Source organism: Gadus chalcogrammus, chromosome 9 (genome assembly GCF_026213295.1).
Source record: "Gadus chalcogrammus isolate NIFS_2021 chromosome 9, NIFS_Gcha_1.0, whole genome shotgun sequence".
NCBI classification, from domain to species: Eukaryota; Metazoa; Chordata; class Actinopteri; order Gadiformes; family Gadidae; genus Gadus; species Gadus chalcogrammus.
Window position 1 is genome coordinate 8,252,624 of NC_079420.1, and position 12,110 is coordinate 8,264,733.

General features: G+C 47.7%; 1 protein-coding gene across 1 annotated transcript in view; it reads left to right on the forward strand.

Moving 5' to 3' along the window:
* The window catches only part of LOC130389096 (cGMP-inhibited 3',5'-cyclic phosphodiesterase 3A-like), a 52,312-nt gene extending 42,647 nt beyond the window's left edge, over positions 1-9,665 (forward strand). Inside the window, exons 3-12 of the mRNA XM_056598760.1 lie at positions 3,036-3,117; positions 3,500-3,648; positions 4,486-4,623; positions 5,040-5,151; positions 5,428-5,544; positions 6,135-6,334; positions 6,617-6,820; positions 8,149-8,310; positions 8,782-9,073; positions 9,351-9,665. Of these exons, the coding sequence (XP_056454735.1) occupies positions 3,036-3,117; positions 3,500-3,648; positions 4,486-4,623; positions 5,040-5,151; positions 5,428-5,544; positions 6,135-6,334; positions 6,617-6,820; positions 8,149-8,310; positions 8,782-9,073; positions 9,351-9,655 (1,761 nt within the window). The 3' untranslated portion in view covers positions 9,656-9,665. The remainder of the gene's footprint in view (positions 1-3,035; positions 3,118-3,499; positions 3,649-4,485; positions 4,624-5,039; positions 5,152-5,427; positions 5,545-6,134; positions 6,335-6,616; positions 6,821-8,148; positions 8,311-8,781; positions 9,074-9,350) is intronic.
* The last annotated feature ends 2,445 nt before the right edge of the window (positions 9,666-12,110 follow it).

Below are 12,110 nucleotides of genomic sequence, written 5' to 3' on the forward strand. Positions count from 1 at the left end.
TGAGAGAGAGAGAGAGAGAGAGAGAGAGAGAGAGAGAGAGAGAGAGAGAGAGAAAGAGAGAGGCTTGTGCATGGTACAGAACAGTTTAGATTAGCACATGGGCGGGGGTACCGTTTTGTCTCGGGGAGAAATACAAACACTGCAGTTTATTTTTCCTATTGTGGTATAATTACTCTGGCGGAGGACGCCAAGGAGATTTGAGCCTGGAAGTACGTGAGCAGGGGCAGATTAAGGGGATAAGGACGGGGTCGCGTGGAGGGGTGTTACGGAGGCCGGCTCTGAGCACCTTAATAAGGTTCTGAAATAGCTTGGTAACGCCGTTCCACGCCAACGAATGACGCAGACCGCAGCACCTAAGTCACTTTTGTCCTTGAAAATGAAAAAAACGTGTAACGACATTATGTAATCACGGTCGTTCAAAGCGACAGGACGCGACGTTTTCGCCTTCGCTCCTTTTTTAATTCTGCACCCCCGAAACCGGTTATGTCGACACAACGCTGTTCCGCTGAGTCGGCGGAGAAGGCGGCGGCGGCGGCGGCAGCACCGAGTTCCAGTTCCTCCGGCTCCGCCCGGAGCCAACTGGCTCCCCGGCCAAGTCCTGCTGCCCCGGGCCCCAACCCGCCGCCCGCACAATAACGCAGCTCGGCACCTCGAGCCCATCAAAGTGTTTTATGCTCCCCACTCACACCTGCTAAGCATTACTCACAGAGAGCTAAACGGGCCCCTCCAACCGCACAACAGACCTCTCTTTGTCTGGGGGGGGGGGGGGGGGGGGGGGGGGGGGGAGGGGGGGGGGGGGGGCTGGAGGTCCTTTAGGTAGGCTGTGGAAATGCCTGAAGAAGAGCGTAGCGAAGCGAAGGGACGCGGCTCCACTGCGGGGGGGGCCTTTGTCGGTGATACAGCGCAGTCGTTTCCTGCTATCTGACGCTAGGTGGTAGAACTTCAGGGATGAGGTGTTTTAATTGGAACCACCCATGAACAGGGGCCCCGGAGAACTCGGTGTGTGTGTGTGTGTGTGTGTGTGTGTGTGTGTGTGTGTGTGTGTGTGCGTGTGTGTGTGTGTGTGTGTGTGTGTGTGTGTGTGTGTGTGTGTGTGTGTGTGTGTGTGTGTGTGTGTGTGTGTGTGTGTGTGTGTGTGTGTGTCGGTGTGTTTGTGTGCGCCTGTGTTTCTGTTTGTTTCTGTGTTTGTCTGTGTGTGTATGTGTGTGTGTGGGGGGGTGTGTGTGTGTGTCTGTATCTGTGTCTGTGTCTGTGTCCGTGCATGTGCTTGGGTGTGTGCGATTGCCTTTGTCTATGTGAGTGTTTGTGTGTCTGTGACTGAGGCCGGGCGAGGTTTTTGCAGGAACAGCTGTAAGCCTTCATTTATCTCTTTCTTTTTTGTCCTATTACAGGTCAACCCCGATGTTTCCTTCAGGAAAAGACAATATTTGGTCTGTCACAAAACGAAAGGCAGGAAGTCAGACTATTCATAGCCAAGCTGAAACAGAAGGGGGGGGGGGGGGGGGCGGGGGTGGCAGTGATTTGTGAGTTGTTTGATTGATTGCATTCAAACTCTGGGATAATCAGCTGATATTTCCTCATTTGTCATTGCTGCATTTCGCCAACAAACCCCGGTAAACAATGTGGGATGCTTCCTGGCTGGCCGCGGGCGAGGCCGGTAATCGGAGATGAAACTGTGTGAGACGCTGTGATTCAGGGGGGCTGGTGCCCCCCCCATCCATGACTCTCACCCGCTAAACAGTTTAAGCCCCGCAAATTCGTACGACTGATCCAGACTTGTTTGTTTATTGTGTGTGATGCCTGCGACGTATCGTGGGGCTTTGTCAACGTGCAAACGTTTATGAACTGGGTGTTTCTCTTCGAGTGATGAACCGGTGGTTCACTGCATACGCACCAGAGGACTGTGTGTGTGTAACAGGCTTATACAGTCTGTACTTTCCCTTATTGCTCAACTTTATATTTCTGATTGTTCACTTGGTTCCCAGTCTGGGTTTGTTTAGTGACTATGGCATAGCGTAACTCTTCTGGGATAACTAGTTCTCCGGAATTGTAAGAGGTAGGATTTTGGTGGAAGTGCAAGTTTTTGTGGTTGCGTTTGTGTGTGTGTGTGTGTGTGTGTGTGTGTGTGTGTGTGTGTGTGTGTGTGTGTGTGTGTGTGTGTGTGTGTGTGTGTGTGTGTGTGTGTGTGTGTGTGTGTGTGTGTGTGTGTGTGTGTGTGTGTGTATGAGTACGCTGGGTGTGCATGTGTATGCATGTATACGTGTGTGTGTGTGTGTTTGTGTCGGTGTGTGTGTAAGCGCGTGTGTGCGTGAGTGTATAAACATGTAAATGTACGTGTGAGCATTTGTTTGCAAGCTCGCGTGCGTCTCAGTGTGTGTGTGCTGAAACATCATCTTTCTGGTTCACGGGGTCTCAGATGGGATGCTGTCATTCAGCGATGGTATTTCCTTTCATCCCAAGCTGAATAATAGAGCCCAGGCACTCCCAGACATTTCTCACTTAATTAATTAGAAAATGAGAGCTTTAACACACCCGCCGTCACCGTATCCAGACACACGCCCCTCCGTGTACGATGTACGCACTCGTGTTGCTCCCCTTGTCGGCTCGCTCGTAAAGACGGAGGTTATTTATGTCCGTCCTTTGAAATCAGACAGAAATAATAGCCTCGATTGCACGGATGTAGCGCCGATGTGATGAACGCACCCGCTGATGAAGGGCCTGTACGCACGACCCTTTGCGTAATAACATTCAGGAATCTTTTTAGCGGTTCCTAATATCCAGTGAAAATAAATTAGGTTATTATTCACAATTATGTACATGTATTTATTCAATTGTATATTTATTATGTTATATTATATATTTATTATTTGATTGTCTGGTTATTATTTTTAATGGATTAGGACTAAAAGGTGTTTGGAATGCAGTAGCATGGACGAATGAAATGTGCGTCATTGGCTGAGAGATCCACGTTGGAGGAAGCAGTATATTAGTTTAGCTTTCAAAATAAAGGCCTCTGACCTGGTCACCTATGTCTTGTTCACAGCTGTGGGCGGCCCTACATCAGGTTGAGTGTTGGAGAGGGCTCCATAGAGAAAGGAGACAGAACGCCGCGGCCAGGTACAGACTCACATCAATACCTTGTTGTTGTTTCAAGTCTTACCGTGCCCCTTCTAGCCCGCAGACAAACCTTTCACACATTCAGAGGGAACACAGTCTGACGTCCTTTGTCTCACTTGATTTTTTATTTGGTGATATCATATCATGCTACTTACTATTACATTTACACCACATGCCTTACACTTATACACGCATACACACACTTTATAGACAAAAAAACATACCTTTAAATCTGTCGTATTTTCTATGTGTATATCGACATACTTGCTCACGTGCTCTGCCTCGTCTCGCCACGTTGGCCATTTCCTCATTTAACAAACAGACGTTCTCCCTTAGTATCTCCTTAGTAAGTAACAAGTGCTCTGTCTCCTTTACCCGGCAGAGGACTCAGTGTTGGTGTCGTCGGACTACGAGAGCACCCACGAGGGGAACCACAGCGACGGCAGCGACGCCGCGCACACGGAGGACGACGCGGAGGAGGGCAGAGGCTCCTCCCAGAGTCTCCTGCTCCACCCACTCATCCCCCCCGAGGTAGGGACGCTTTACGCCGAGGTCGCGGGGGCTAGGGGCGTGCCCCTCCTGGCCCCAGGACACCAGGTTCGACACCCGATTGATCAGTGTTTATTGCAGGCCTCCTCGTGTGGGGTGATTAAATCGAACCTGCTCCTTAGTGAATGACCCGTATCTATTGACCAGACAGAACAGCGTAACCTGACAGCCCCATAGGAGTCATTAATCACAGACACCTGTTCTAAAGGCCCCTATGTTAAAACCCAACAGCTCGTTGCTGACCTTCCCAGCTGGAATCACATTGATTCTCTTGAGCAAATGATTATGGCAACACCAAGGTTTAAAGAATGAAGCTCTAGTTAATCTCGAATAAAATGAGTAACCTTGAAAGGAATCGTTTTATCTTAATTTCTCATTCTGTTCCTAATTTTCAAGTCCAAAAAAGTGCATACGTTGTAGAGCCGTCGACTATATCGAACATCGGGGTCAAATCAAGTTTGAATTACTGTCATCGATGGCTTGTATTTGGGGAATAGATAGAAGACATGGCTGGAGTTAGGACTACATATCATCTGTGCTATTTAACGTTAAAAACTAGTGTAAAACAACATTTTATTAGCAGTCAACACATAACACAACCCTATACCCTGTCAATCCTTATACAATCTACCATACAATTACCATATAGCCAAGCATCACCCACTCAGACATATCCTCCTAGTACAGCCATGGGGCTCAGGATTCATTCTCCCTGGGCTTTGCTTACGTGCTCGCAGGACCAGGCGATTCAATCCACATAGAGGTCAGAAATGACATTTGTGACACTCAGTAATCCCCCCCCCCCCCCCCCCAATACAGGACAAACCTATGCTGGCCCCCATGCCGTTGTTGATGGACGATCTGGAGCCCCTGATGAGCCAGTTAAACAACTGGAACTTCCCCATCTTTAACCTGATGGAGAAAACCAATGGGAAGTGTGGACGAATCCTCAGTCAGGTGAGCCTATCAGAGGCGGGCAACGTCGATTTCAGACCTGAAGAGGGAGGGTCGAGGAGTATCGGAGATGTTTCTGTGCACTTCAGGATATAATTTTTTTTAGGAAAAATGTAATCTATGTCCTATTGCTGATTGACATCCGATCTGTAGTTGATTGAAGTTGTTGACCAGGACTTAAGGGACTCGTGGGTGAGATCAACATTATTTATCATTTTAGGCAGTGGTTATTATAGTGTAAAATCAATGATCGACCACAACCTTGATAAATGGTATAATTTTTAAAAAGTCAAATCATGCGTTTAAAATTGGCTAAATTAATTATTAGATCAAATTTCTTGGATCTGAAATCAAAGTTGAATGAAATCTAATGTTGTTGCTTAAGGGTCATTGTTCTAAGGCATGTTTATGTTTGTTAGGTTGCTTATCGGCTTTTCGAAGACACCGGCTTATTCGCAACTTTTAAGATTCCGGTGCAAGAATTCATGAACTACTTCCATGCCCTTGAAAACGGCTACAGAGACATACCATGTAAGGACCAGGCAGCACTCTCATTGTATCAAGCTTCACATGCAACAAACTCACTGAAGATGTAATGTCGATGGACGACCACTAGAGGGTGGTACTACACTGCTTTCATTTATTATTTCATTCACACAAGCGAATGAAACACTCCCGTTTCACATGTTGATGTCAATGAACCTTAAAACCAAGAACAACCACAAGTAGTGCATCAGTGCCCCCTAGTGGACAACACAAGACTTTATAACCGTTTGGATTTTCTCTCTTCTCCCTATGAATGAATAGATCATAACAGAATCCATGCCACAGACGTGCTCCATGCAGTCTGGTACCTCACCACGCAGGCAGTACCCGGGCTACCCAGCCTCATCAACCACGACCACGGCTCCACCAGTGACTCAGGTGGGTCACCGGTTTTGTGTGTACGTGTGTGTGTCTTTGTGTGTGTGTCTGTGTGTGTGTCTATGTGTGTGCACTAAGCAGAATTCACAGTATCAACAAATTACAATTGCAGGTGGATTATAACCGTTCTTTGGGAGGCAGGGCTGAAGGAGGCTATTTGAGTAGAATAATGCACATAATAAGGAATGAATAATTATGGCCCGCACAGGTGTTGTTCGTTTGTGTGTGTAAGCATTTGCATATGGACCTTCCTGGGAGCACAGCCATAGAGTTGCACAAGTGTTTAGTGTCTGTCACCACATCCTCCTCACTCCTCACTTCTCTCTCCTCACCCTCGCCCTCCCTCTGACTCCCCCCACCCCCATCCTCCTCACCCCTCTCTCCTCATCCCTCTCTCCTCATCCCTCTCTCCTCACCCCTCTCTCCTCACCCCTCCCTCCCTCTGACTCCCCCCCCCATTCTCCTCACCCCTCTCCTCTCCCTCTGACTCCTTCCTCCCCCCTCTTTCCTCACCCCTCTCTCCTCACCCCTCTCTCCTCACCCCTCTCTCCTCCGCCTCGCTCCCCCATTGTCTCCCCCCCCTCCCCCAGACTCTGACAGCGGGATAACTCACAGCCACATGGGCTACCTGGTGTCCAAGACGTACACGGTGTCGGAGGACGGCTACGGCTGTCTGTCGGGCCTCATCCCCGCCCTGGAGCTCATGGCGCTCTACGTGGCCGCCGCCATGCACGACTACGACCACCCGGGGAGGACCAACGCCTTCCTGGTGGCCACCAGCGCCCCGCAGGTACCCAGATCAACACACACACACACGCACGCACATCAAACACACACACACACACACACACACACACACACACACACACACACACACACACACACACACACACACACACACACACACACACACACACACACACACACACACAAACACACACACAGGTCCGGGTCGCTAACAGAGGCTAAAACGGAGCAAACGCTTGACAGGGTCTTATGTGTGTTTGCGTGCGTGTGTGTGTGTGTGTACGTGTGTGTGTGTGTGTGTGTGTACGTGCGCCCCTTTCTCCAGGCGGTGCTGTACAACGACCGCTCGGTGCTGGAGAACCACCACGCAGCCTCCGCCTGGAACCTCTTCATGTCCCGCAGCGAGTACAACTTCCTGGCCAACCTCGACCACGTGGAGTTCAAGCGCTTCCGCTTCCTGGTCATCGAGGCCATCCTGGCCACCGACCTCAAGAAGCACTTTGACTTCCTGGCTGAGTTCAATGCCAAGGTATCGTTGTTATTAGCTGTACACGTCTACCCGTTGCCTCAGGTCTACGGACACAACCGCACTCAGAACCCCAAGGGCCAAGCTTCGGACCTGGGGCGACTGGGCCTTTTCTGTTGCCGCAGTTCCCTCCCTCTGGAACTCCCTCCCCAACCCGATCCGACAGGCCAGCACACTCCCTTCATTTAAAACCCTGAAGCCCTCAAAACCCACCTATTTTGAGATTGCTTTCACCACATAACCTCCTTCCCTTCTGTCCCCTTCCCCCTTTTTTAAAGTCTTTTTACTAATAGGTAATAATACTCTTATTAAATGCCCTTATATTGTCCGCCATTGAGAAGGGTGGCATGAACGCACCCCTGGACCAATCAGGGAAGTGACACCCTGATTCTCATACAGAGGCAGGGGCAGAGTCAACCAGAACCGATGATCTCAAACAGCACGTCACTCAGGAAGAGATGACGGGTGGCGATGGTATTTCTAACAAAACTCTAACAAAACTTCTAACAAACTCAAATAGCAACTCTTAATTCTCCCCTACAGCACGTTTAAGGATGGCTTCTGTTCTTTCAGTTATTGGGGATTGCAATTCACACTCTGGTTGGCTTACGTAATGAAATTTACGATATTTTCTTCAGCATACCTCACGGCCGATAAAACAAAAGATAGAGTTAGGGGTTCCGGTTAGGTGTGGGGCTGAAAGAGGGGAAAATGTCCTGTGGCTTTCAAGGAATGAAAGGTGTTATCACAGAGTACAGAAATACAGACAGCTCAAGTACAAATAATAAAGTCGAAACGGCCGGTGCTGCTTTTCAGGAACTCTGGCGCTCCATCTGGCAACAAGCCGGGGGTTTTCCATTGCGAGCATGAAGACCGCCGGTGGTATTATGACCTCCCAGCCTGTTCGCCGTAGCATTTGCAGATTACTGGAGCGCCACCGGAGGAGTGAAGTACTATTCCTTGTGGTTGCGCATCCAGCTCCTCCACCACTTCTTGGAAGGCAAATGAGCTTTTCTTTGAAGTCGCAGTCAAAGTGCTGCAGTGGCTCTGCTCTGCTTCCTGGATTATTAGTTCCCAGATTGCGTTACACGTTACAAAATCTTTCTGTCAGTTAATTTCACTCCGGAAAATGCAAAGAAATCACGAAAGGAGTTTGTGTTTTTCACCCTGAGGGATATACATGTGTGTGTTACTGAGGGCTGTTCTATAAATACCCATGTCCACATGAGTATGTCCCTAGGCATTTCTAGGCCAACCAACCAGCTCCCAGCGCCTTCTGTTCAGGATTTCAACAAAAGCGCCCAACCCATGCTTCCCTTTTGTTCCTCTAGGTGGGGGACCAACAGTCGGCCGGTATTGACTGGTCCAACGAGAACGACCGGTTACTGGTGTGTCAGATGTGCATCAAACTCGCTGACATCAACGGGCCCCTGAAATGCAAGGACCTGCACCTCCAGTGGACCGAGGGCATCGTCAACGAGTTCTACGAACAGGTGTGTAGGCCGTGCCCCGCTCAGATCCAGTCCCCTCAGAGAAGAATCAGGACTCTGAAGTTAAAGTCAAAGTCAGCTCTATTGTCAAATCCAAAATATGTGCAGGACAAATAGAGGATAGGGAAATTGCGTTTGTCTCTGACCCACTGTGCAATAAGGAGAAAGGAGGAAATTAGGTCAAATAAACCTGAATAGTGCAAAGGAAAGCTAAAAAATACGGTTTGTACAAAATAAAGTTTAAAAAGTAAATGGATGGAAGTGTGCAATATGAGGAACATTATGGGTCCCAGGTCCAGAGTTCTGGGGGGCAGATGGGAGGGGGTTTCAGAGTACAGAGGTAGTTGGGGCAGAGGGGAGGGAAGGGAGAGAGGGGGGGAGGGAGCTCACATACATAAACAGCATTGTCTGGTGGCTTACGCGACACATAGCCACAGCAGCGAGCGAAGCTGACCTGTGCACTGCTCTCGGCAGGGGGACGAGGAGTCCAGCCTGGGCCTTCCAACCAGCCCCTTCATGGACCGCTCGGCCCCCCAGCTGGCCAAGCTCCAGGAGTCCTTCATCACCCACATCGTGGGCCCGCTCTGCAACTCCTACAACTCGGCCTGCCTCATCCCCGGCCACTGGGTGGAGGCGGAGCTAGGGTGCGAGGGGGCGGAGCCGGCGGAGAACGAGGAAGAGGTGGATGAGGAGGAGGAGGAGGAGGAGGAGGAGGAGGAGGATGATACAGCTGAGGAGGATGCGTCCAGCGGCTCCGAGGCCTCCCGTAAGGACCCCGGCCCCTGGCCTACCTGTCGTAGCATCGCTCCATACTTTGACCCGTACCGTACCTTAGCCAGCAGCAGCCTACCTCAATAAAACAAATATGTAACATCAGGATGTCGGTTGGAATTCGATTAATCACTCAGCCCTAAACCCAACTATTCCATATGAATAAAAATATAACTATTTCTAAACAGATGTCCGTCAGCCGTCATAAACCTGAGCGTGCTCAAAATGTTTAGCAAGCTGGTGTTTACCATTTGGTCTTCTCTTGTTTCCAGAGAAAAGTGCTCAGAAGAAACGGAGGAAAGTGTTCTGCCAGATCACCCAGCACCTGATGGAAAACCACGAGATGTGGAAGAAGGTGACCGCCGAGGAGACCCAGAAGGCCCAGGCTCAAGGGGCTGAATCCGGGCGTCACGGCAATGCGACCGAGCCAATCCTAGCCATCCATGAAGAGGAGGAGGAGCCAGGGAGCAAAGAGGAGCTTGTGGAGGGGGAGGAGCCAGAGGAGGGGCCAGAGGAGGCGCCAGAAGAGGCGCCAGAGGTTGCCGTCGGTGCGGAGGATGAAGATACACAACAATAGCCACAGTCGACACAGACAGACTCTTAAAGAATATTAAAAGAAAAACACTTAAGGAGAAGCAACAGGAAAGAGACAACAGGAAGTATGGCATCAAAAAGGACGAGAGAGAAAGTGACATGTTGTTTCTCATTTTTTTTATGTTATTTTGTTTTGTTTTTCAAGAGACTCCTATTTTATTTGCCAGCACATCACTTTGGACACAACACTGTAGAATTTTGGGAAATGTGTGCCTATGAGGGAAATTAAACTCAAAAACAGGGTGGGGCGAAACTGTGTTTTACACATTTTATCAGGATATACTCCGTATAAACTAACTTTGAAGGAGCTTTCCATTTTCAGAATGGAATCACAGATGTAATTTGGGATACTGACTCTTTTGCTAATATCAGGAGACGATGCTGACTGATGGCTCAGACCTGCAAACATATAGGACTGCAGAAATTTGCTGCCAATTTATACATTAAGGAATATTTTATGAAAGCAGTTGTCTGCAAACGTCACTCTCGGCTGTATTTCCATTACAGAGTGGCTTTGGTCATGTCGAAAAAACAGGCCACAATGAGGTCAACTTTCTATACATGGATTACAAAGGGAATCGAAACCAACATTGACACATTTGAGGATTTTATCTTAGCACCCTTTCACCTCTGACCAAATAATTAACCCCCTTCATCCATGGCAACGGACGTTGAATTGACCCATTCCCTGATGAATACGATTTGTACAAACCTCCAGGACGTAGCATTTAAAAATATGTATAATCTGATATAACAGTATCAAGTCATTTCACTTTACGTTGTACAAATCTTCGGTCAACGTGTGTGTGTGTGTGTGTGTGTGTGTGTGTGTGTGTGTGTGTGTGTGTGTGTGTGTGTGTGTGTGTGTGTGTGTGTGTGTGTGTGTGTGTGTGTGTGTGTGTGTGTCTGTGTGTCTGTGTGTGTGCGCGTCTGTTTGAGGGGGGGGGGGGCTGTCTTAGTGTGCACATAAACATTTAATCGCATTTGTCCTCAAAAATATCCTTAGAAAACCTCACGTGATCGACGGCAGTCTCCGCCCACTATCCATAGAATGCACTAAAGTGATCCCTTCCGATCGCCTCATACCGGACCTTGCTTCCAATGCTGTTGTATAGAGCGTGTGATTGGCCAAATCAGTGGGCAAGATATGCACTTCCTTTTCAGCGGTCAGCAGCAGCAGCAGCAGTCAAATACGACATAAATACAATGTTTATGCGGTGTGTGGAAAGGGAAACGTATGGCAGGACATCAAGTGTAAAGATGCATCCAAGGAAATCTTGATCATAGAACATGAGCCTTACTTACATGAAAGAACCCATTAAACCCCCGATCAGTAAGAGAGGAACCAGACATGCCCCTGCTCATCATTTATACGACGGTCAGCCAACTGCAAATTGGCGAAGAAATACTGGATTTCTCTCAGAAAATCCCCAATGTTCAATATGTGTCAGGATTACAATAATCACAGATTGAAGAACAGTCCACAGAGACCCCGTTGCAATGGGTCGTGTGCATGTGTGAGTATGTGCACGTGTGTTATCTTAATACAGCGTTTGTATTTACATCCTTCCAGGTGCTTCCCTATATAAAAAAGAACGCTTTTTTGGAGCTATCCAGTGTTTCCTCTTTTCTATTCAGGAGCGGGTGGGCGGTCTGGAAGGTTGGATGAGGGAGACTTTCGAAGGCTGTAATTGTTATTCACAGACGACCCCATGGCATGTTTATTTTCCTACCCATTCCTTGGATCTGCGCACTGTGTAGGCAGTGGCGCGTTAGTATTAGCGATCATCACAATGTATTGTGATAAGTGGAAGTGGTAGCCATTCGGATTTCAGTCACACCTGTTCCACATCTATGCTTGCTTTTTTTATGTCTTTGTTTTTATATAGGTATTCATGTATGTTTTGATTAAATTTATTTGACTGCTGTTCATATTGACATGTATTATAATTCTATCGATGGGAACCAAACAAGCTTTACAATTCTGTAAACCTAAAAAAATCGACATGTATTTTTATATAGTTGACACATGGTTAAGTAATTGTTTCTTTTTGTTTTCCTCACTAGTATCTTGCACTTACCACATGTAGCAATACTTACACAAGGAAGAAATACTTATGTCCAAATATACAGTATTTGTTAAAATAAATGATTGATTTCCTTGCAGGTTGATGCTCCATTTTGTACAATATGTATGCTGTACAGACAGAAATATTAAAACAAAAAAAATCTTTAGATATACATTATTTATTTTTACCATTTTGTAATTTAGACACTATACTGTAGCTTCTATATTGCCAGACTTACTGAAAGTGCCTATTGGTATTATGTATCATACAGTGAATATGTTTGAAGACCATTAGAAATTGTCACAAGCTGAACAATGTGGATGTTGTAATGTGAATACATTGAATTACAAGACTTTAATTTCTGTGGTA